Source organism: Falco biarmicus, chromosome 7, assembly GCF_023638135.1.
Source record: "Falco biarmicus isolate bFalBia1 chromosome 7, bFalBia1.pri, whole genome shotgun sequence".
Classification (NCBI taxonomy): Eukaryota; Metazoa; Chordata; class Aves; order Falconiformes; family Falconidae; genus Falco; species Falco biarmicus.
The window spans coordinates 60,587,603-60,613,934 of NC_079294.1; the positions used below are offsets into that span (position 1 = coordinate 60,587,603).

A 26,332-nucleotide genomic window follows, 5' to 3' on the forward strand; every position below is an offset into this window, starting at 1 on the left:
AACCTTGAAAGATAAATTTAGATGTTCTTCTCCTTAATTTTTTTTCCCATATATGAGTTTGATAAAAAACACCATATAAGATCTTGATAGTACTACTAATTTCAGACACACAGACAGAGGTCTCATGGAGATAGCTTTCTCTCACCCTCTACCAAACAGAGTTAATGTGTGTTGTAAGTTTAAACACCACCAGTAGACCTTCATAGGTAGATAACTTCTCATCTACTTATTCTTTGCCCATCCTCCCCTTTTGTAAAGTCAAACATCACCTGCTGCACTTAGAAAGATGTTACAAGACTGAATTTCAGCTCTCAAGCCATATAACATCCCTCAAATGAAAAGTGAAATTACTGTGCTGATGGCATCCTCGTAGGCTCCCAAAATATAGACAACAAATCATTATTTTGTAAATGATGGCAATGGTCATACTTCATGGAATTATATCTGAGAGTCATCTCACAGGTTAAATAGTTATAAATGAAATATTAAATATTTTAACTGAGAAAGTTATTAACAAACAAATTCAGAACCTTATTCATCAAGTTCAAAAGCTATGTGCTTAAATTCATAGTTTCTGTATTCTCTTTTTAAGCATCTTCAGTGACATTACTTTTGTAGATACGACTATCTTCTGTCTTTCTCCAGACTTTGCTGTGGATTTTGCAAATGTTTGTTTTTTATTGAGGTCTTGTGTGTTCCTGGTAGCTTTCATTTTCCTTCCTAACAAAACTGTTTTTATGTTCAAAACTGACTTGAAGGAAGCTCTAAGGTCACTGTGCTAGTGCAGCTTACGGATGATACGCAGTCTATGATTTCTAGCCTATCTCCAGCTGCCCAAAAGGGTAGCAATGAATGTCAGTGTTGGTGTTGCTAGCTTGATGTGGTTGTGTTTTTAGAACCTGAAGACTGCTTTAGCAAAGATACTTCAGAAGGTTAAGAAGCAAGTGAACAAAAACTAATCACTTCTGGCAAAGCCTGGATGTGAATTGGCAACCCAGAAGTAGCAACCTTAATACCTGAAGTCACATCTCTGCACTTTACAGATTGCATTTGTGAAATGAAGTAAAACTCTCTGGTAAATCAACAGAGGCAATCTTACCTTCCCTTGTCCTTTCATTAATACAATGTTTGAGATGACTGAAGCCTGTGAGCCACAGGATGTGTGCACTAGCTGTGCTGTACTTAGTGATCTAGATGGCCTTGAAATTGCCTGTGAACATAAAAAAAATATATAACATTTTAATGCAGGACCAGAAATTCTTGGACATACATTAAGACAACTTGTTTATTTCAAATTTTCTTCCTTATGACTGATGGTACTAAAGTTGTTTTTTTGAAAAAATCAATTCTCTCTAATTTTCAGAAGCCACTTGTTATTCAGACAATCACTGCTCACTGAAATTGTCCCACAGTGACTAAACTAAAAATAAACCTGAATGTTGGCCCTTGAAGTAGTGCCATGGTGTAGATATGTTTCTGCTCTCTCTTGATTCTCCATGCCAAAATCCCATTTGTGGCCATTAGGGTTCCTAAACAAATATCGTATTTGCCTCTAAGAACTGAACTAAGGAACAAGAAATTCTAACTCCTTCCTTCACCTTGTGACTAAGTAATCTTGTGACAAATAGAACCTGTTTTCAGCATTTCCCCCAAAATATGAATTAGTGCTCAAAAATGTTCTTCAGACTGTGAACTACCCTGCGCTGCCTCTCTTAAGCCACATCATAGGCTTCTTTCTACAGCTGAGAGACATGAAGCACATCCCTTTTGCTTCATAACCAAGGTAAGCAATTTCTCAGTGCTCTTCCTCTCTCCGTTCCACAGACAGTGGATTTCTTAACTCCAGTCCCTGAGATTGGACTAATTTTAATGAACCTTTTAATTAAATATTTAATAAAAGCCTCCTACCTGAACACAGAATTGGGTATTACAAACTAATTTAAGCACTAGCAAAAGTCATTACCTAAAGCTAACTATGCATGAGGTTCACCAGGGCCAGAGTTAATTGCACTCATTACAAGCCCAAGAGAGTTCAACGCATTTTTTTTTAATGCAGCAAAGTGAAACCAACAGGTGTTGAAGCATGTGAAACATCAGCCAAAATTTCAGCTTCTGTATGTGCAAGAAAATAAGTCTCAGGTTTGACATGAAAACAAGATTATTTTTCAACATGGGACTGGGAACGTGATTAAGAGGGAAATGTCTGTGCCATACCAAAAGCCTCCTCTCCAAAAAGTATACCTCTGCCGGATGAGAGTGATTGCTCATTCCGTTGCTTCTGAATCTGAAATTGGAAGCTTTCAGGTTTCTTTTGCTTCTGTGTGAGAGGGTGTATGTTGTATTTCTACGTGTGGCGGGTGATTATACCCAAACCCAGGATGCCACTGAAGATCCCCTACCAACAGGCAGCGTCTGCCATGCAGGACCTTCAAGCAGGAGGCAGCCCAGCAAATCCCCGAGGGTCGATCTGTCTGCACTGGTGTTGTTTGGTGGGGTTTGTACTGCAGTTTGCCACCTCCACACCCTGTTACAGCCCTAGGTTGGGCTGTGGTGCCCTGACGTGAGGGGCTGGCCGGGAAAAGGCAGGGGAGGAGCAGTGAGTCCCTCAGGCAGGGCAAGGAGTGGCAGCTGAGTGTGAGGAGCTTCACCTCCATCTCCTCACTGCAGGCTTCAGCCACAGGACTTTCAGCCATAAACACCCACACCTTCTCCACCCTGCCCAGCCTCCACTCCCCCAGCCACTGGTGAATTGCTGGCATCCATCTGGAAAGTAAGAGGCCATCAGTCTCTAGCCTACACTAATGAGTTCTTTAAATATGTCTGCTTCACTGTGGGGCAGAAAGTGGGACGCCTTGTGCAGCCAGGGGCAGCCACTACCAGCCCTGAGGTGAGTCCAGACCTGCCTGTGGCCATGGCTGAGCCAGCGGAGGCGACTTGGGAGGCTCACGGCAGTGGGGCCCAGAGCTCAGGCCGGGGTTTTATCAGCCATGTCTACAGAGTGTCTCCAGGGCCAGCGGCAAGAGATGCCCAGGAAGAGCCTCCCCAGCGGTGAGCTCTGAGGAGGTGCAAAGCACACAGCAGGATTTCCGCACACCATAAAAACTGCTGGGGCAATGGGAGGGAGAAGCTGCTGAAGAAATGGGGTGTTGCTGGCACAGAGCTTTTCCCGCTCTCCAGCTTGAGGAGGCAATGTCGCCTTCCCTGGCAGGGCCTGCAAGGAAAGGTAGCTGTTGGCGGGAAAGTGACTGCCAAGGTCATTGAGAGATTCTTACTGGGGACAGTTTTGTCTGTTTTTCAGATGAGTTCCTGTAGCACTTACTGGGGCTTTCCCTCCGGAGCAGTCCAGCTGCTGGGAAAGAGATTTGCGGCTGGTGTGGAGCGTGTGGGGCTGGCGGTCTCTGAAGGGCACGGCTCTCCCCGGCGCAGCGCAGTCCATCTCCCCGATCCAGTACGGGTTGACACCTGTCAGTTGTGGGGACGGAGGCTGGGTTATTTCTCAAGTGTTGAACGTTTCTGCACATTCGTTTTATCAGGTAAATGTTATTTAGAAATTTCTTTTTCCTGCTGTAAATCTCTCTGTGGAGGGAGTGATCTTTTCAGTCCTCACTTTGGGGATACCCATCAGTGTTAAATATAGTAAAAAGCAAACTTTCTTTCCCAAAAGAGCATTGGCCTACTTAGAATACACTTTAAAAAAAGTAAAATTGAATGCTTATGCACAAAACATCTGACTGTAGGGTATTGTGAATATAAAAGCTGATGCTTTTATGCATCAGAAATTCTTAGCTCAGGATCCCAGACTAACTTGGGACAACAGCTGCAGTTTCTTTCAACAGTGCAGTATCATCGCATGATGATGTGCTGTGCTGTGCACTCCCTGAGCATTACAGAAGAAAAAAGTACTTCTTTGCAACTTACTGGTTGAGTTACTGCGAGTCCGTTGACATACAGCTTTACTGTGCAGAAAACCGTTTTGGATTGGCCTTTCCTAAAAAGAAAAAGACTATTGCAATGCAAGAAATTTTCAAAAGTGACCTAAGCTTAAAACCAAAATTTCTCCTGTTTTGTTTTGCACAAATTTCAACCTGAATCAAAAAATATGGAGCAAAATTAATTTAAAGTAAATAGGATAATAAAGGATGCAGCTCAAAACTTTGGTATAAAAATGGTTATAACTTGCCAAGGTAATAACATAGAAATAGATTCTGGTCTTTAATCAAAATGGATGGGAAATTAATTGCACACCCCCAGTGGGTTCAGACAGGCTTATATATATATATATATGTATGTAAGAATTATGCTCAGCAATATTCTGCAGGGACTAGGAAGGCCACAAGAGCAGCATCAGAGCAGGTTCTGTATGTTCTAATCTGTCTGGAGCCAACCAAGACAAACACTTTTTTCCAGAAGCCTGACTTTAGTAGTGCTATTTGGGGATACAAGAATTAATGAATGATAATTTTCCTCTTCGACAGCAGGTGGAAGCATTGCCAAGTAGCAAAATCATACTAGGGCTTTCCAGTCCCATGGCCCTAGGCAACACTTCAGAATAAGAAATGCAGAGAAGATCCTTAAAAAAACATTTTGAAAAGTATTTTGGAGTGTTTCTCTTACAAAGCTAGCTAGCTTGAAAAGCCTTTGCTATTAACCCTTAATTAATTTGGTGTCGGCTTATGTTTAAATGCACAGTTCACCTGGCTGCCTCTTGAGTGGTACTATGCTGCAAAAATGTAATGTAGTTCATCTCTGGACACTTAGGCATTCAAAGGAGAGAAAGTAAACAAAAATTTTGGCAGAATCCAGCAGACATCTGGGTGAGACAGTTCACTGCTGTCCTAGAAAGAGGTACATTCGGACTTGATAGCCGCTCCGGCCAAGGGTGTTTTCTCAGTCTAGGATTATAGCAGAGCTTTCTGTATGACCCATGTGGAGATAATGAGCAGAAAGTGCTTTTTTCCATTAATATCAAGGTCTGAAGCCTGCAACAAATCTCTGGCTGAGCTCTATTGTCTTCAGAGTGGTAAATGTGTGGTAGGGGACTAACTGTCCAGCCCTCATCCTCAAGTTTCCTCCAGAATTTGCAAGTGAAAAGCCTTTGGTATCATCTAGTTTTGGTGGAGATGAGAGGACAAGAAGCCTGAAATGAAGTGTGTCTAATCCAATGAAATGGACTCTGTGAAAAGGAAGATCAAAAGGGTTTTCCACTGAAAGATTTGGTGATAATCTGGGGTTGCTGACCTGTTAATGCTGCCTCCTGTTTCTCTCTTTCTGTAGCAAACTCCAGTAACATTCACCATGGGACTTTTTTGGCTATAGATCCTAGATCCATGAAACAACTTCAGTACAGAGCCTGCTCTCTGGCTTCTGGATTCATGCATCTTCCCTTAAATCCACCTCTGCCTTTGCTCAGCTTCCAAATGGAGTATTAACATTGGCATGCTATGTGTGTATAAAAGAAAGGGTTGTACAGCCCTTGCTAAAATTTCCCAGGGCCTTGGCCTTCCCATAGCCTCTATTTATCTGGGGAAAAGCTATGCTGAAAGTCACCAGAGTCTGACCACAAGAGGTCTGGGGTTTTGTCAGGAAGAGCAAAACCATGATCTTTAAATGTCTGATGCACAAATTCCCCTTCTCTCTCAAGTAAATGCCAAATCACCCCACAGCTGTGGGAGGGGACCACAAGTTTCATGCTTACTTTGCTAGCCATCATGATGTTCACCAGCCGTGTTGTCGGGTGAATGAGAGATTCAGCCTCCTTGCTGGACAGATTTTTAAGTGATTGTCCACTTAGCGTTAACAGTTCGTCCCTTGGGCTTAGACAACCATCCCTTAAAAAAAAAAAAAAAAAAAAAGAACATGCTCACATAGCATTTTACAAAGAACAATATGGCACCATTGTGCTATACATCTCACTAACTGAGAAGTCTGCTGCAACCCTCCCTTTGCTTTTGAAAAAGCCTGCCGCCTGCTAAGATTTTTCCCTGTTGCTGCTCTCTTCTGCTCAGTCCTGATGATCAGCGGCTGCTTGTCCACATATGTCTTACATCCAGGCAAAATATTTCTCCCCTCTCACCATCTTGCATATGCAAACTGATCAGAGACTATACGCTTTACTTCTTTCCAGGAACTTTGGCTGACATTGCTTTGCAGTGGTCTTGCTAAGCTGGTGACATCCTACGTTGCCCTTCAATAGAGCAACTAGGAAAACACTGGAAACTTGATGTTATGTACAATCTTTCATCTTCCAGGTTTTATTTCTTAGTGTAATTGAGAAGCATTAGATTCCTGAATGGTTACAGTTTTATTTTTCTAGAATCTTGACCTGTCTCTCCAACTGGAAACATTGTAAGAAATGATTCCCAAACATCGTTGCCTTTCTCTGAAAATGAGCTTCTAGGCATAGCTTGTCACAGAAAGCAGGTCATGCAAAATCCGTGCAGACAAATGGCTCCCTAATAAGCTTGTGGACTCCATATGCATTGTACCTGTTTGCTGTGCCTCCGGCAGGCACGTGGCTGCCTGTGAACCCTTTCCAGAGAGATGCACTTTTCGGACTCCTGGAGAGTTTGATTCCTGAGCTGCTGTTCCCTGTGGTTGTACACAGCCTGCATATGCAGCTGTCCTGATTCAGAAGATGAAAGGTTGCATGAAAGAAAATGTAACAAAGACATTAAAAGTTACTTCCATTCATCCTGAGCCTTTTTATGAAATACAGAAAATGATCTTAGATTGCCTCCAAGTAGAACAGGAACAGGTCTTTAACAGTGTGCACTTGTGAAAGAATGATTGTATTATAGAGTCAATGTTTAAAAAAAGTTGTTTTCCTTAGGACTTCAGTGGCTTCTGGCTACAAGAGATATTAGAATAGTGTCCTTTTGCATAGAGAGGAAGAGAACAGATAACAGACTTTTCATAGTAACTGGATAAATTTTGCCTATGCGAGCTACTATAAGAAAAGACAGGGAGGAAAATAAACATATGTCAGAAAAGGAAATACTCTGGAAAACAGAAGAGATCTAAATGGAAAATAAGTGTATAAAACCACTAGAAGCTCCACCCCTGCTGCTGACTTTGTTAAGTGGGGGCGGGGAAGCAGAGAGGACTGCAACAGTGGAGGATTCTTTGTCCACCCCAGACTGGTTGAGGTTGCTGTAGTCTGCGTGTTGCATCTGGAGGACTAATTGTAAGCACATTTTTGACACATTTATGAATCATTAACATATGGCCATACAGAAAGAGAAATAGTTTCTTAAGTCATATGAGTAAGCAAAGCAAAGAATGGATTGACTAAGCATGTGAAGGACAGCACATTTGTCTAGGAAATACACTCCTGTAGCACAAACATGTGGACACTTCAATGTTCTAAAGAGACAAGGAAAGCTGGAAAGTTAGCACATAATTTATTTTCTATTTGCTTAGTAAATCTCCTGATTCAAATATTCACTCATTCTGCTCCCAACTGAACCCACCTCCTCTGCCCTCGCCAGCCTCTCCATACTCCACAAAGTGAAGAGGGCTCTCAGTGTATCCTGGATCCAGGCTTGTTCCCAAGAGATTTGTATGACTGAGGTATAGATTTCTGAAGGAGAGGCAAATTTCATATGTTAGGACAGGCCACAAAATATAGCAGTGGTCAACTGTCTGCATTGCTTCTGGGTCCCCTGGTCAGAGTGGCATGAACTATTGCCAGCAGTCTGTAATTCTCTGACAGCACAAGGAAAACTGTGTAACCACCTTCTTTACCATCCGTAGGGCTTCATTTCTGCCCTAAGCAGAGTTCATCTAGCCCTGAGGGTTACAATCATTATGCCCTTTCACCACAAATCAATAGGGATCACATCATACCTGACTGACAGAAAACGCAAACTTCAAATTTACAGCAATGTCAATAAAAGTCATTATCTTCCAGGCTGACTGTTGAATCCTGGCTCCCATTCTGAAACCTGCCAGAGTAAATCTAAGGCTGTGAGTAAATGAAATATTTAATTTCAATATTTAACCAGTCCTAGGCTCACTTCAGGCTGAATTCAGTAGGTAATGGGTAAGAGCTGTACTCGTATTGACTGACTTGCTAATTCTGGGTTTATTTGCATTCCAGATTGTCTGCCATTAATGAGGAGTGTCTGCATTTTACGAAGATTCTTTTGTTCATGAAGAGTGCTTCTAGTGAGTAATGGGTAAGTGTATAAGCATGGACAGAATTCTATTTTAAACCAGTTTGTTCAAACTCTAATATTAGTTTTGGAGCTTCTATATTTACTTTTCACCCAAGGTAAATATCTTGGGAAATACATACTTGAAACCAGGACTATGTTATGTTCTTTTTTTATCTTATGGCAGTGCTTTGAAGTCTTTGGCATGGTAACAAAATAAAGATTAGAATTCTGATGTCTTAAACTGTCAGATCTTGAGGAGCAAAAAATGTGAGCTACCTTTTCTGTTTGTTTGCATTGGTCCTTTGTTTTAAGTATCAGTAAGGAATTACAGGCCAGATTCTGCATACATGAAGCATCCATTAAACTCACAGTATTTCCAGTATGGTAGTGTATTTGTTCCGAAACATGAGAAATATAAGCTAGATATTAAAGATAGGAAATTATTCTGCTAGTTGGCTAAGTATTTTGAGATAGCAGCTGATTGTGGATTCAGGTTGTTGTTAAAGAATAATTGTATGATAGAGTCAGTGTTTTCAAAGAATCGTTAACTTTTTTTTTCTGTAGTCAGAATTCAAGTTTGGACTTGCCAATTTATCTCATTAGGAGTCCTTACTCTTGTGTACTGCTCCCATGAAATATCTATATTTCTTCTCACAGATACTGGTCAGGCACACACAGAGAACTTCGCGCAGCTGTTCTCCATGCTTCATTTTGTTCTTGATTTTAACTTAATGGTGGGCCATTTCAGACTGTCCCCAACTCATCTCTGTTAAGATTACAGTCATGCTTATGCCCTTCCTATAACTAGTTCACAGTACATAGCTGCTGCGTTCATGGTGTTTATAAAAATCCTCGTAATTAATTGTCCAGTAGTTATATGGCTCTCAACAGTTTCACAGGACACTGCAGAGTGCAGTGGGTTTGGCTCTGAGGTTTTGCATTGCAGCACCATGTAAGTTCTTTGGGGAAGACATTGTATTTTATACAATGGGACACACGCCAGGCTGAAAATTCTGGGTTGTATTGGGACATACATGTGAAATTACACAAAATAAAAACTGATACGAATATTCTTTCCAAGAGCAACAAGTTGCATGCACTTAGTCAGAAGGAAAGTAGAGGTTAAATTTATCGTGCACTGCAGAACAATCTTGAGAACAATTTTTGTTTAAATCTGTAGTCGTCTTACCAAGTTGGGCTACATTTCAAATAAGCTGTGTGTCAATCGTTTCTGCAATTCATTTATGTGAATTACTTTAAAAAAAAAAAAAAAGTTTTTATTGGGCTGTAGGGACATGTGGAAAATGTCTGTATGTTGTCAGCATCTGCACTTTTTTGGGTCCTGGATATAGAAGACTATATTCACATCCAAGTTATTGCGACATGACAGAAAATTCATAAAAGCTGTTCTTTAGAAAAATAAATATTTGACCAATTCATGTGCCAGCAGTCAATTTGCTTTGGGTTTTGTTCTTTAGTATCTTTTATTTCTTGTCTCACTTATTATTTTACGCATATAAATACTGTTGATGGTTCCAAGAGTAAAGACAGTGTTTATTTTGTATCCTCCTTGGTTTTAAATTGTCCTGCTTATTTTGAAAGGTGATTTATAGCTCTGAATGTAGTGAATGCTGAAAATTTGCTAAAATAAGGTTGGCAGGTTTGGCAGGTGGATTCCAGGTCAACCTTACCTGCTCATTATCAGAACATATGTTAAAACAAAATGCATGTTTGCTGCCAGTGAATAAAATCTCTCTTTGCCACCAAGCACTTCAAGACACCAGGGAAACTTGTATCTGCATCATAATATCCACTCATCACTGTGAAAACAAAATTAAGAAAGTCTGTGGGAGTGCATTATAAGCAAAAATTGTCTAAAATTTATCTGTTTGGCTGAGAGATAAAAAATAAAGGTGGAGTTCAAGAGCCTTCTTGAATGCATTTTTGTCACAGGTGAGAGTAGATTAATTTTTCATGTGTTTAGCTCTGGAAAAGTAATTTGCAGGTCCAGGCCAGCTCTGTCCTCCTGCTCCCCTTTTTTTGTCATGCAAAATACAAAGCTTCTGAGGATGTTTTTCTGTCTGCCATTTAAAAGATTACATTTTCCTTCATGCTTTTATTAGATATTGCTAGCCCAGAGTCCCATCTCAAAACATCTAATTCCAGATGTTGTTTAGAAATAAGGGTAACCATGGCATCTGTGGAAAACTGAAAAACTTTTGTGCACTCTTAACGTAAGACACAGTAGTTGGATTGTCTGAAATGAAGTAAAGTATTATACAAGGCTAGTTCAAGTAAGGTCTTTGACTCAGTTAACCAAGCATATGACAATGAGGTGATTGACTACTTTTTTTAAAAAAAGACAAAAAAATAAAATGAAAAAAAATACGAACAGCAGTACAATAATGAATTTAAATATTTAGCTTTTCTGACCTCCTGACTGTGAAATGGCTGGGATTTCCAAGTGGAAGATTAAGAGAATACAGTCTCTGAGGATTTTCTTCAACAAGCATTTTTTTCTGCATCAGTTCTAACAGAGAAAGAGCCAGAGTCTCTCTGGCATAAACTGACATGACTCCACCGATTCTAACTTACCCTAGCTGATGCCTTGGTCTCTTCAAAATATTTATAGTAGGTGTGATTCATTTTCCCAGCAGCATATTCCCTTTGCAATTAATAAAATGGCAGAAGCTAGAAAGCTTTGCATGATGCAAGAAGCAGGGCATTAGATGAAGTTTCTGCCCTAGACAGACGATTCAGCACATCTGATGTTACAGAGGGACCTTTTCACCCATCATCTGGCCTTTGTTATGTTTTCCTGTGAGCCTTTGCCCTGTCCTGCATTTTGCAGCACACACTATCTTAAAATAACAACCTCTTTCCCAACTTGCTCTGGGGATAACATGGCCCTGGCGTCACAAAAGCAAGAAGGCTGGGAAGACAGAAAGATAGAACAAGTAGGAAAAGGGAGGAGAACACGTAAATGTCTAAATAAATGCAGTCTCCTCTTCTGGCTTTGTTTTTCCATTCTGCCCATAGGCTCGTGTTTGAGACATTACAGTCTGTTGCCATAACGTTTGTCCTAGTACCAAAGGGCCAACTAACTGGTGTTTGCATAAAGGCGAGTTAATGTATTCTGGTGATGACCAAGGGAGAAAAAATGACCTTTTGCTTTTTTCCCCTCCAAGCAGAGGGACAAGGACCAAAGGAAGCAAGGACAGAGAAGTTTCTAAAGCCATGCAGTCAGATCAGCTTGGATCCAATGTTTGCATAAAGTCAGCTCTTCCCTGTTATTGTTTATTGTAGATGATGTTTAACCCTGCTACCAGCCCCCCTGGCTGGTAACTCTGGGTGCTTCCGACGGTGTTGGTGGTGCAGGAAAGAGGTAATGGAATGCTTCCTGAAGCAGCTCTCAAACCCAGCAGACTGCTGTTCTCTGAAGAATAGTTGATAGAAGCTACTCCTGTCCATTCTCCCTATAACTGGCATAGTTTCAGACCTTGTAATGGCCTGATCAGGCAAGGCCATCTGCCACAGGGTTTGCAGCATCAGTGTGCAAGGAATCAGATGCTGCTTACATTTTTTTTGTTTTCTTTTTCTTTCAGGCCACCTGAAAATTGCTTATTTTGTGAGAAGCAAACTGCAAAGATCTGCTTGGTTTTACACTGACAAGCTGGCTTTCCAGCTCTGTCCATACCAGACCAAGCACACCTCATCTTGGAAGTTAGGTGGTCTGGGAGCTAGCTGAACAAGTGACACCCACGTGGTCCTGGGTGCTCTTGATGCAATGAGCAATAGTCAATATGACTTAATATTGGCACGTAGAAAACAAATTACTTAAAAGACTTTTATTTTATTGTTGCTGATAGTACATTAGAGAAGGGAGGGGGGAATATATGTTATTTAGAATATGTAATGAAAGGAGATACTTTGAAGAGAGTGTAGAGATTAATGGATCAAACTGAGATTGTGAGGTGCTATCTCACAAACCATAAACTGTGACGTGCTGTAGGATTTTGATACAGCTTTTCTTTGCCTAGGTATGTATGGTGACGTATTATTTGCTCCTACAGCTGTCTGTACAATCAGCTGGGCAGAAGGAGAGATATGGCTTGGAAGTTCATGAAACGATAGCCCTTGTGGGAACGTCTCTACTTGCCTTTCTGTTGAGCAATATATAGATGAATGAAGCTGTTGTTGCAATGCACAAAATGTGCTGAGGACACAGAGAAGAAGGAAGAATGTGTCATCTGATAGGAATCGGGGAGCAGATAGTTGATATGCTTTGCTGCACGGATGATTCCTTCACTGCTCCTGACTGTTGCTTTCTCCTCCCCTGCTTCACAAAGTGCTCCATGGTCAACTGTTTCCTCATTTCCACACTCTCTCTTCCTGCTCCATTTCCCTTTTCCCACATTATCTCCTCTTTTCTCCCATTCTCTGTACATCATGGCAGTGGCTTTTCTGTGACAAAAAAATTACTGGAAATAGGACTCCAGCAGCAAAGTGAGAAATCTGTGACAGTAGGGTAGGCTGAGGTCAAAGAAGGATATAACTGCTAAGGACTGTTACACGGTGGGGGAGGCTATGCGACATATAGTGCCATGTCTTGGCAGGATGTGAATGACCATCTGGTCACCCAAATGCCTGAGGTAACTGCATAGTTCACATGGACACAGCACTGACTGAGGTTTTTGCCCTGAATGTAATGAACCACTGAAGAGTTGTTGATGGGCTCCTATTTAAGTCTTGTTTCAACCTTATTTCCTTCCACCTGTTACAAAGTGAGCAGCTGGATGGTACTTAGTTGCTGGCTGGGGTTAAACCGGATGATGAAAGGTCAGTGCTTGCAGCTTCACATGTTGACTGTGCCACTGTGCCATATACTCTTGGAAAGAAGTTGCCTAGAAGATGCAGTTATGAACCAAAACCCCTTCTGGTGCTGCCCACATATCATCACAGTAAAAGTGGTAGGCAGCATTACAGTTAAATACTTTCCATCCTCTGCCCTGTTGGGGCATTAGTGGCATAAATGCAGGCTATGGATGCTTCAGTTAAAAACAAAAATACCTGCACAGGGTACAAGTCGTTTTTTTGCATTTCGGGCCAATCTTTGCAATACTCCTTATATGAGCCCAATTTACCTGAGATGCAAGGTTGTGGTCCCTTCACATACACATGCTAGCACTGTGCTGTGAGTCAGATGATAGAGAAACGTCAACTTGTAGTCCCACCTCAATCAGTGTAGTACTATTGCCACCAAAACTTGTGCATATTTTGTTGAAAAGAAGAATGAGTAAAACCTGGTATCAACAGAATTTAAGCCTTCTGTAATTCTCTGGTGTATATATAATAAGGTCTGAGTTCCAGCTCAAAGTCTTTTCTACAGGTAGTGCAATGAGAACGAAGTCTTTCTGTGGGGATTCTCTGTAGTTTGATATAGGTTGTGCTCATGCTGCTGTGCTTCCCTCAGTGGCTACAGCAACATTTTCTATTGAAGACTGAAATGAAAGGAATTGATGTCATGATGGATAGATGCCCTTTCTTCAAAAATCCTCCTCTTACCTCTCCTATCCTGATTGTAAGTAGCATCCAGTTTCTCATACTGTTAGTAATGGGACATAGGACTATTCTTTGGGGTCCTAAAGATTTTGGAATCAGCAAAACATGCCTCTCATGCACTTGCAGAAGTCCTGAAACACTGATATGTTCATGGCTTATTGCTTACAGTCAGTCCCATGCAATTGGCACAGCATGGCTCAGAGAGATACTTAAGTTTTTGAACAGAACAGAGGACTAGTGTTTGGAATACTGATGTTCCAGGTTCCCCCTTAGCTCTGGAGAAGAAATGCATGGGGAACATTAAATCACGCAGCACTTTTAAACATTCTTCTCTCCTTACAATGTGACAGCAAAAATTAAGTTGTTCAGTTCTGTGGGAGTTATTAGCACCTTCAGAGTCATGCTTAGGGCTGCAGGCACTGGAAAGCAGAATATTAGTGGAATATCCTCAGCAACACCACAGAAAGAATGGAATCAATTTTCTTGAACAAAGACAAGGATCCTTCAGCTCTGAGTCACACATCGTGAATTTTGGAAGTGTCACGTGGAGAGACTGAATGTCACACTGGGACTTGAAAAATGGTTGTTGACTCCTTTTTTAAAGAGAGAGGTTTTAAGCTTAAGCTCTCTAAGACACATTGTACAGGAAGGTTGTTCTGACAGGCTTATGCCATATGGAAGACAGAGATCACTGCTTTCCTAATACACAGCAAAGCCTCAGCAACAGTTGTACAAGATAAGGTCATTGTAGCTGTTACCAAATTTCATCCTGTTTAGCAAGTTATAAGACTTTTTAGAATCACTCACTGATCCATGACACTGAGAGGTATGGAAGATTAGCCATTGGTATGACAGCCGGAGAGGGAATTTTATGTACCCAGTGTCTACAATGGCACTAAGCAACCCAAATGCTGCTGTAATCAACCAGTTGCTGAAAAATTATATGTCACCGTCCATCCAGGGTCTTGACCCATCCTGTTCAGGGACACTAACACTCCAGCCTAACAGTGGATTTATGCCCTTAGCAGTTATATTTTATCTGTGCAATAGCATTAGTTATGAGACTTACTCTGCTCCCCAGATGCCTGTTTGAGCTGCTTGCCAACTATAGAAGCAAATGACCTAAACTTACAGATACTGAGTAGTTTCATATATGTATCACAACAATTATTGGAGCCCTGCGTATTTTGAAGGTATGGAATCAAGTAGAATGTGGCATCTGACACACACTTAAAGTGCTTCAGCTTTGTTAAGAGAGGGGGGAGTCCACAGAGGCCAGCTACTTCGCTTGCAGAAGGAAATCAGCAGAGTGCATATGGACTGTTTCCAAAAGGGAGGAGGTGGATGGTTTTGCAGGTGACTGAGTGTATTATGGGACTTGGGTCAGTGTCAGCTATTTATATTTTCTGTCAGAATGTAATAGAATGTTGGCTTGTTTTTGTCCTCATGCTGGGACTTTGCCAGGGGCTGAAACACTTCACATCCAGAGCTCTGTTCTGCTGCAGTCTTTGCAATATTGGGCTGCACACTGTGTTCATTAGCATGAAACTCCAAGGGTAAGGGGAGATTCTCATTTTCAGTACCACTGTATGTTTAGCTGTAGAGGTCTAGTTTTAGCCAGTTTCTATTGAATGTATGCAAAATAAAATAGAATATACAAGAAAAATATTCTAGGTGAAAGGATCAGTTCTTTCACATAAGCCACTATTTGTGCAGGTAAAAGGCATATAATAAGTAAAGTTCCAGAAGTACACAAACTGTATTAAAACACGTCATACTTGCAGTGAGGTCCCTTCTACACGTCATGCCAACAGGTAGAGTGGAAGTGGGAAAATTAGGATATGTCACTGAAAAGGAACTTTCTAAAGGAATCTAAAGTATATTGCTCAGACTGAAAAATTGTTCAGAACAGTAGAGTTAACGTACTTACTTCTTGATTAAAGAATAATGTTGCAATATGAGGCTGTTAAGACTTCTTACATCCCTAGGAAAAAGTGATATCTCTAGTAGGTTTAGAGCCATCACTACCTCCTTCCTGAATCAGAAGGAAAGAACAATCTGCCTGCTGAATCTCCTAGGTCTTTCATCGTATTAATATAATTCATACTTGCATAGCTCGATAGATCTCATGCTATCACACTTTACAAATGCACTATACCATAGCGACAGTTTTATATTTTGAGCTGAATACTATACTGCAGGTAGAAAGCACCAGCTGTGCTAGTCTGAATACACTTGAAAGTGGCCTAGCAGTCACTGATTTCAGCAGAACGTCAATCAGCAGGATGCAACAGCACAGCAGGGAAGCTAATACATTTTCATGCTGTTTATACAGAGCAGGAGCACTGCAGGCTCATAGGCTCTGAAAAAGCCAAGTAGAATCCTATGTTTCTGAGAAATATGAATTAATCCATTTAGGAACTACTGCAATGGGAAACATTACGATATACTGCACCAAGCTGCCTACCTTGATGATTAGCTTTCTTCTCATGTTGTTGCAGTTCTCATTTGCCGCAGCTTTGGACTGGACCATGTTGGTGATCACAAGTGGAGGATCAGGTGGGCTGTCTTCTGTCTCTGGTGTGCATGGTAGTTGTGTTCTAGGACAGCAGTCAAAATCCTCTTGACCCCAACTGGTAGAGATCTCAAAGGGATCTGGGCACTTCTCATCAGGACTTGACCCGTCATCACTGTTTTTGGCATTGCAAAGTATAAGTGATCTTGAAATGGAGCGAAACTTTCTTGACTTCCTGTTCCCAGCATCGCTCTTTCGATCCATCTTCAGAGAGCTGGTGGTGCTGCTCTTTTTCCTGTCGTTCTCCCATTTATGCGGCATGTTACTTTCAGTAACTTTCTCTGCTTCTCTGGTGCTAAATATCCTCCAGGAAAGGAAATATAAAAAGTATGTTGTAATATACCCCACTTTCTCCCACTTAATAACCTACACTACTGAAAAGCCCTAATGAATAAATTGAATCAACAGAGCCTTTCAGTCTGCTAACAGCCACGTGGTATCTCATGACTTGCTAATTCTGTCTCTGTGCAGTGCTCTACTAAATTCTCCTTCACCTTTTTATTCTCTTCTCATGCTCCCCAAGCACAATGGAGTGCTTTTAATAAATGTTTTTGATGCTTCCATTGTGCTGCTTCCTTTGGGCTTCTGCTGAATTTGCATGTTGAAATCCCAAATTGAAAAGGAAGATACTTTAGAAGCATTATTCTATCCTCCTAACACTATTTGGAAAGAGGAAGCTCCTTCTGAAGTTTGATTCATGAAACCACTATAATTCAAAAAAGATTAATCAAATTGTCGAGGTTAGGTTCTCCGCCTGGCAGATCTGATTTGTAAGTGGTTTAGCAAAAGTAGAGAATAAGGAATGTCAGGCTGCTATAAAACGCCTACCTTTGCAGATCAGAACTCACTTAAGACCATGCATTTAACAGTAATAGAGAGATCCAGTGGAGCACTTAAGATGTGAATATCTGATTAGGAATTTAACTCTATAAAGGAATACAGCTCCAATATATCAATGAAAAAGTGTCCTATTAAAGAAATGGTTTGTTTCAGCATATGATTCAGCATACACAAGTAAGAGAAAATGAAAGAAATACTATACAATCAAAATGTGGCATAAGTTGGAGCTTTTGTAAAATGAGTAAAGTGATCAGCATGTTAAGATAACAAAAGGGAGCTTTGTAAAACTGTTTCCTTTTTATATCAGAAAAAGTTTTCTGGAAATATTTTGGTAGGTATGTACCAGTGCTGAGAATTCAACAAAAGCAAGTCTAAATTAGTTACTTTGACTTTCTCACTTAATTTTTATTATATTTATTGCACAAACTTTTCTATTCTCTTCACGGTACCTGAGACTGTATGCTGCAATTCTAGAGAAAATACCTATTGAACTAAAGAATTTGGATAAATCAAAGATGCTGTAGGTATTATACACAAAACTGAAAATCAATGTTACTTGAAAAGCACTTCTCAAGTATATTTTTGGGAGAAAAAATGTGTACATTGTGCTCTAAACTGGGTGGTTGTGTTTATTTTGGGTTGTTCCTTCCCCCCCGCCCCCGTCGCTTTTATGCAGGATTAGGTAGGTACGTATGCACTTTGTACCTGAAATGCCACTGGTGATGCAGAAATATAAAAAGGCAGATTTTCCAAAGGCTCATGACAGCCACAACAATCAACACAGGCCTGCAAGTTCTGACCAAGCCAGATTCATATAATAAATCCAAGCCAGCCTTACAATAAATCAACAGGATTATTTTTATTTCCCCCCCCCTCCCCTACAAAAAAAGCAGAGAAAAAACCAGATTATAAACACTATGCCATTGAATACCTGTCTGAAGGAGCTATATGGCATTGCTGGATAAATATACAATTCAGTGTGTATCTGAATTTGTTTGGATTTGAAAAAGAAATTTGCATGTAGCTTTTTCAGGATCAGCAAAGAGGTCCCTGCATCTCTCAGGGAGAAGGATGTTTATTTGTGCAGTCCTCTCTGGTATTTTTAATAGGTAATGCTCCTGTAGCTTTCCATCATACCTTATTTTCCATCATACTAGCCCTAATATTGCTCTGCTCTCTGATGTCTCTTTTCAAAAAAAAAAAATAAAAAAAACCCCTAGACTTCAGAAACTTGTGCCATGAGCACTGGAACTCATTGGATTTCTAAACAGGACAGTATTCCAGAGCAAAGTTTAAGTCTGAAAGTATCTAGAGAACATGTCACGTTCCAAAGCTGGTATGTTTTCTGTCTCTCTCCCCTGTCCTCTCTGCTCCTGTGGGAGAGTCTGATCCCACTGGACAGGAACACTGGAACCAAAATCACTGGGCTCCTAGCCTTCCCACACTCGCATGGAGGAAGCTTTCGGGGTCAAACTGAACTAGCATATTCTCCATTCTCTTCAGTACATAAAATGTTCTACTTTTTTCTTTTTTCAGAGTAGCTTCTCTTCTTATGAATAACAAGATTTTCAATCATGGCTGAATGGAGCCCTGGTGTGGATGCAGGACTACTGGCCAACAGCACAGCCACGCTCCCTTCCTATGATGCAGAGCACACACTGAATAAAAGGGCATCTAAGTCTATGTGTAAGGACACAGAGGCCAGAGGGGACGGGGAAAGGTATGACATAGATGAAGCTCAGCTTTAACACATGGGCTTTATGGCTGACATGGGGTCTTATTTCTCTAGGATTAATCTTCCCTCCTGCACTATTGAAAGAACCTAGTTTTTAGACCCTATATGTGGTAATTTATTTTGGAGCACAGAGATGAAAAGTGCTATGAATTATGTTAAAACAATATAATTTTGAGAACTGAAATAAGTCATTGTTGGTCATGTAATTCAGCATCACAAGTTAGCAATTTTTAGTATGCTTTTTTGTTGTTAAAGGCTGACTGACATTTATCCCTACTAATATGTAAAGATTTTCAAGTTTTGGAGATTTTGTTTGTTTGTTTCAAGGCAGGTAAAAATGTAGTCTGGCCCATTAGACCAGAATGTAGCATTGAAAAAGATGGGTAGGATGAGGGGAGCTTCTGCAAGTACCTCCTGTCAGCACTTGGGTAGGAAGCAACTGAGCTGCTTGCTGAAGGTATGTGGAATACACATCACCTGAAATGCTGCAATAGGGATTGGTGCTCCTAGTAATTCTGGCAATTGCTGTTAGGCACTAGCAATAAGAATGTCAGAAATGAGCCCATGTTGCACATTCAGACCTAAACAATCTTGCCTATGGAGGGAAATTAGAAGAAATAACACTCTTCATTCAAGGATTTCAATGCTGTACAAACTTTAATTGCACTTTTACTTCCCCAAAGAGAAAGAAGTAAAAAAAGAGCTATTAAGCACCTGGGTAAGCAGAGGATTTGATAGCTTAACGGTCAAAATACAGCTCTCTAGAGACTGACATACTAGAATGAGGGTTGGAGAGAAGCAGGAGCCCTTTCGCACTCTGCCTAAAGCTGCTGAGCTTAAGAAGGGAGCACTGCCATCAGTATTAAATGCTCCAAGAGCTGCCTTTCTATGCTAAGCATCTGGGATGCAGGGAACACATAGAAGCACCTGTTGAAACAGTGAAGGAAACATTGCTCTAAGTGCATTCTCCACCCCACTCCCCTGCAACACTCCTGAGGAATTTTACATTATGCAGAGAAAACATCTCTTTTGCCCTGCTGCATCAGCTATTTCCTCCTCCCCCACAACCCCATCAGAGCTCCATCAGCTCAAAGACCAAGTTTAACTCTAAATGACTTACCTAATATCTCAAAGCAAGCCATTGGCTGAGGTGAAAATAAACCCAGTAGACCTGAAGACTTCCAGCTAAATCCTTGCTCTTGCTCTAAACATTAGATCACAGCCCAAGTCTTAACCAAGGCAACATCCTTTCCAGAGCTGCTGCTCAGGTTGCATAAGTGACAAAAATATAGGAGATACCAAAAACATAGTCTATAAGTTTTCCGATAAAAATATCCAGAAATTTTATTTTACACAGATAATAATATCAGAAGTCCAGGGAAGTTTTATGATTCATTGCTGTCTTCCACCAAATTTAATTCAAGGTATTGGTGGCATGGACAATTACTTCAAAGACAATTCCCTAGACCATTCATCTTTTCCTCCAGTGCACTCACTGCTTGTCATTTTCTCTTGCCATTCTTATACCTCCAGCATGCCTGATGGAAGTTGTCTGTGGTTTGTAATGCAAACCAAATGTTCCTTCTCTGTTTCTTTCCCATCCCCCGTCCCCAGCTTTATTTTTCCAGCTTTAAGTCTAAAAAGCCCTAACTCAGCCTGTCTTCTGCAAAGAAAATACATGATTTGAGCTGTGCCCATTTGGTTCAAATTTTTGGTTGGATATTAAACTGAGCATTTACAAGATGCAAATAAATTGGTGTAGCTCCCAGGCTGAATGCAAATGCTCTGCTGTTAACCAGACAGTAGGAAAGACAGAACTTTTCTTTACTAGCAAGAACAAGATGAGTTTTACATTACCAAGTGCTAACAGCACGATATCTTGCATCCCATTTTAATCTAGATCTTGTGATCTTTGTCAGATTCATTACTGAGCAGTACTATTAGCACTGAACTATTGCAGATGTCTAGGATTTCCAGGCATTAGGAAGAGCTAGACATTTGGAAGTTTTCTAATAAAGACTAAGAAACTCTTGGACAGTAGAATTTACTGTTAAAATTTTTTAAAAAATAAAAAATACTTAATTGTAAAATAAAAAGTCAAAAGGAGGAACTTACAACAGCGAGGCAGACAAACCTGACTCCTGCAGAAGGCTGTTCCTCTTCATAGGCCTGGCAAAAAAAGACAGAGTGAATAATTGAAAACACACTCTCATGGTGTCACGTGACTCAGTTTCAGTAATTCTGCTCAGTACATTGGAACGGAGCTATTGTTTCCTAATTGAAGAAAATGTCAGCAAGGATAGATAAACAAAAGCAATGGGATGCAGTATTGGGGAAACTGTTTCCAGCAGGCTCCCAGCTACCCAGAGAAGGCAAGACCATTTAAGGAGTTTGTCATTTGTTTTTACCCATCGCTCTCGTCCTAGGATTGATAGGGTTCAGGCGTATTAAACCTACTTGGGTGGAGGCAAGGGGGCAGCCATAATCTGTGCTAATCAAGTGCAGGATTTCCTGCTGGAGGCTGAGATGGCAAACGTGTTTCTTGTAATTTTTAGCAGATATTTTAAACATTAAGCTAGTAAGAATTTCATAGGCCACTTCTGCCCCAGGAACAAAACATGATAGGATCCACTCTTGAATGCCAAGCCCTTGTATTGTTCATCATGATGTGGCACTGTCCCTTTAACCTACCAGTTCTTAAATACTCTCCTCTTTATGGGCTAGACTGATCTTTGTGATACAACCTGATCAAGGACTCGGTATAATTGTTGCTTTTTTTGATAGAGCATCTGGGAAATGAGAACTATGTCATGGATGCCAAACTGCCTCTATTACACCTTCCATTTGCTGCAAAGTAAATTGTTCACAGTCTATTCTACTATTGTGGCAACTCCCTCCACAAAACACTGCTTGAGTTGCATCCACCGTCAGTTGTGGGAAGAGGCAGCCAGCTTTCTGCCATGTCCCTAGGCATGTTTAGCTGTTTTTCATTGATCACACAGATCCTACCTGCCAATCCTCAGTTCTGCACACACTGACAAATAGTAATCTTGCTGTAGAAACCTACTTTCTCTCGATGAATTTCTGTGATAAGATATATAGGAAGTTTATAAATTAAAAAAAAAGTTCCATAAAAGAAAGAATTGTCTCTGAAGCAGTTAATTTTAGTTTATTGAATTCCTGAGGCCTCTTTGGAATGTTTTCACAAACTATAAATCCTATACTTTTCAGGAAAATGTAAACATAAACCTGAATTTTACATGTGGCCCTGTCTGGTCATGGAAATGGTCAAACAAGAGAATGCTTAGACACCTGCTGCCCTCTGTGTTCTGTGGCTTGGAGGCCCTGGTTTTATTGGTCTGTCACTAAACTCACAAAAGAGAGAGAAATTATAAAACCAGGTTTAAAATACTGCACTGATATGGTATCATGTTTAGTGGTCCTCTGACTTCTAGATTAAACATGGCCTGTGAAGACAAGCATCTACCCCATGAGAATCATGTACGTATGAGGAGAAAAAGTGAAGATGAAAACTCTGCTCTGTACAGTGTCTAAAGGAGCCCCAAAGCACTCTGTCCCTGATAATACAAAAGTAGCTAATTTATATTTTAAATGTTTACAAAAAGAAGATAATTTGATGCTCTTTTCCCAACAATTAAGTTTTTAGGGTATTAGTTCCCCAAAGGAAATCTTTTATAAAGACATCGGTAACCTGGATCACTGGATGACAATAAACATGGAACATTACCCGAATCTTTTAAATTCTAATCTTGTAGAAGACCCAAGATTTGACACTTGAATACTGTACAACAGTACAATACAAGTAGCTTCCCTGGAAAGGAGGAGAAATAGGCAGCTGACTTTGTGTTTTGGGAAAGAGTTCCTCACTGTATTTGAATAGCGAGGACAGTGGCCCTGTACATAAAATGGGGTTTTATAGTGTTAGTGCTATAAAAATGAAATATCAATGAGGAAGCAAAGCCACATACTGTTTACCACTTAACTGTCTTACACTGTAACACACATATGTTTTTGTTTAGTAATAGAGAGCTCATTCACACAAAATCTCAACAGCCCCTGAGTTTTGATCCAAACGAGTTGAGCTAGAAGCTCAAAAGCATTGGAAAGCTTTTTTTATTTCTTCCCATTGTCACATGCTGTTGCATTTCCTGACTATGGGCTGAATACTCCAGTCCCTAAACCACTGGGAGTTTTGTTCATTCAGAATCTGGACTTCTGCCAGGGCCAGCAGCAGAAACATAAATATCACAAGGAGGGGCTGGTTTTTCATGTTGTTTCACTCTAACCTTTTGCAGTTTTTTCCATCTTCTCTGTACAGTAATTGTTCAGTGCCTAGTGGTGAACAGAAAAGCAGGTTTTTAGAAGCCATAAGGAAAAGGAGAGAGGGAGAACCTCTGCTGTGTGTGCTGTGTTGCATTAATGGTATGCTTTGATATTGAATACTGTGGTCAATCTTCATTATTTAGCTCAAAGGTATTGTATGAGAAAAAGGGCAAGGAACACTGATCAGAGGCTGGAATTTTGTATTAGGAGATTGGAATTATGTGGGCGCTCCTTTGCAGAAAGGAGCTGCATTGGTAAAGGTTTATGAAATAATAGGTACTGTAAGCAAAATCAGCTGTTTCTTTACCACCTTCTCATGTGAGGGACAGGAAAGAAGAATGCACTAAAATGAAGAGAGTTCAGACAAATAAAAGGAAGTACTTAAACCCTAAAGCATAATTAATGTGTGGAACAAGAAGATAGCAGAAATCATGAGCACTTTGAAGTTAGTAGCTGTTTTGCCTTTGATTTCAGTGGTACAGAGATTTCACCCCAAGAATTGAATTGATGATGATAATATCTGTAGTTTTATCCATGCAGAAGGGGCAGCAACTCTTGCTTCAGAAGAAAAGTCAAAGTACCACTCACAGGCAGAGTGATACTTCTGCTGTGGGATAAGGTCCTAGTTACCATAAAACAGAGTGACTTTTCTGACATATGGAGTTAGTGTCTATTGGAGGTGGGAAAAGGAAATAGAGAAGCCATTGAATTTATTTTTTATGACAGTTCTTCTCTTTTGCCTGACTAAAATCAGGATGTCTTTGGAACCATAGCAGATACAAGAAATGATCCCTCTTTTCCCCAAATTATTTTCCATATCCAAAGTTTTGGATTCTGAAGGACAAATATGCAGACTATTCAGTACTAAATATTTTGCCTGTTGCTACTGGTGATAACCTTTTCCAAAAAAGAGCATATAAATTTAAACAGAACATTAGTACTGGGCAAAGCAAATCTAAGTAATGATAGAACCTAGCCTCAGTCCTGATCTCCACCCAACTCCAAAGACTGCTTGTGTTAACAGGAAAGAAAGCCAATACTTTGGAGTATTCCAGTTTTTGCCCTGTCCTTACATTGCTTAGCAAACTGATTAATTACTTTTGCCTTAAACACAGTTACAATTTTCACCTTTTGCCATGTTCTGGATAACAGTTATGTTGCACAGTACAATCTGTCTCCTTATTGCTGCTAAGCCAGGACTGGATTAGTCATCTCTGTTTTGGGTTTTGCAACTTTCTCTCTATCCTTCCATCCATCAAAACATAGCAACATGGCATGTTGAGTCACCCTATAAATGCAGTTAATCCAGTATCCTTCTTCAGCAATAGCTAGTAGCAACTGCTTCAAAGGGATTACCTTAAAAAAAAAATAATAATCCAGCGAGAGCTCACTTTCAGTAAGAGTTTCTTTTTGATTACCTTATTGCTAAGAGTTAGGCTGGCACTCTGAGTTTTCCATGTATTCCAAAATTGTTGGAGCTTTTTACATTATGATTGGCTAGTCTCGTTTTAGCAGAAGCTATGGCTTCCCCATAACGGATAAGTATTGCATTATATCAAATTAGGTAAATCTTTTTCTAATTCCTTTCATCACTTAGTACCTAACTTTTGCCAGGAAGCACAAAGAAATTTTTGTTCTTCTACAGAAGAAATGAATCCTGTGTAATGTAACTGTAATTTATCCATTTCTGGCTCCCATTAAGCTTTTAATTTCAAGAATATCCAGAGGCAATGCGTTTCATGTGTTAAATAAAAAAGTACTTGTAATTGTTTTAAATTTATTTCCTCTAAGATTTGTTCAGTTCTTGTACTAGGAAAAGTATACTGATCTTCAAGTCTGTAGGATCGTTTTCTCATTGATCTCTATACTGATGTCATCCTCTGTCTTCTAGAAACTTCTGTCTTTTCTTCTTCTGCCCCTCCTTTCTCTCACCTGCATGCCTCTTTCATATGTTTGGATCTCCTCATTTTTCTTCAGATCCTTTTTAAAAAATCCACTTGCTTTTGTGAACTGACTCTTTCATGATGGTGTGCAGCTCTGCAGCCTTCTAGTCTGTTTTCCAGTGAACTGCCTTACTGTGACTTAATAAAAGTTCCTTGGCCTTGTCTTCCCAAAAACTTTTGTGTTGCATGACATGCATTCACACTCTGCATGGTTACTAACCTTATTCTAGTATTCTTACTTGTTGCACTGCCTTAGACATAGCTGTAAAATATTGCTTATATAATTCCATGGAAGAGGGTCTAATACCAAATGTACACCCATCAAAAAGGATTTTTACCTCATCTTGATAATGTATTCTGGAACTTTATAAAAAATGTGTTACTGTATACATACAATATTTTGTTGACAGAAAAAGGTAGCCTATGTGATCTATAAAAGTATTGTGTTAAGAGTATGTGACTGAAAAATTACAGCATTCTCAATGTAAAGAGCATTGACTGTAGCCATGGTGTGGTATATGAGGCATAGGGAGAATGGTACCCTTTTAATGAAGTGTTGTGGGTTGTGTTTGTTATTTTAATATTTTTGTACTGGGTATATAGACTGTGTAAGAGATTACGTTGGGCTTAGAGAAACACTACAGAATATTTGTGTCAGCTATGAAGTTGCTAAATACCTGGTACTGAAGAAAAGGTCCATCGATTTTTTTAAAGCCATTGGTCCATACACCGTTTGTAACTTACTGCAGCACCAGAGTAGTAAAAACATTATGTGAGCTCCCCTGTATGGTGTCATTCTAATTTAAAACAAATATTTTAAAAAGTTATGACTTTACCTCTTCTTTCCACATTTTCAGTCACATAATGTTCCTTTTTCATCTGACTGCATTCCTTTTGATTTATATTCCCCTGAACTGTAGGCTGACATAAGGGGCCCTTTAGGTGGAATGAAAGGAGAATTATCAATTGCTAAAACTATGATTTATCAGGAAAAAAACTAAAAGGCAAAAGAAATATGAACTTACTCTACATACAAAAATCATACAAAAAATTTCTCTGTATTTTTCATGACTTCAGTATAAAAGGTGTATTTAGACCTGTCTGGTTTTACATTTTATAGTGAGTCTGTGTTGGATTCTGTCATATTCATTGCTACCACTTTCTCCCTGAATGGAAG

At 40.0% G+C, this 26,332-nt stretch overlaps 1 protein-coding gene across 1 annotated transcript in view; it reads right to left on the reverse strand.

The window, feature by feature from the left end:
- Nucleotides 1–16,592, reverse strand: part of IL16 (interleukin 16) — a 32,094-nt gene extending 15,502 nt beyond the window's left edge. The window contains exons 1-6 of the mRNA XM_056346371.1: nucleotides 16,186–16,592; nucleotides 6,486–6,622; nucleotides 5,696–5,828; nucleotides 3,919–3,988; nucleotides 3,320–3,462; nucleotides 1,100–1,210 (exon numbers count right to left, since the gene is read on the reverse strand). Coding sequence (XP_056202346.1) covers nucleotides 1,100–1,210; nucleotides 3,320–3,462; nucleotides 3,919–3,988; nucleotides 5,696–5,828; nucleotides 6,486–6,622; nucleotides 16,186–16,554 — 963 coding nt within the window. The 5' untranslated portion in view covers nucleotides 16,555–16,592. The remainder of the gene's footprint in view (nucleotides 1–1,099; nucleotides 1,211–3,319; nucleotides 3,463–3,918; nucleotides 3,989–5,695; nucleotides 5,829–6,485; nucleotides 6,623–16,185) is intronic.
- Nucleotides 16,593–26,332: the final 9,740 nt, after the last annotated feature.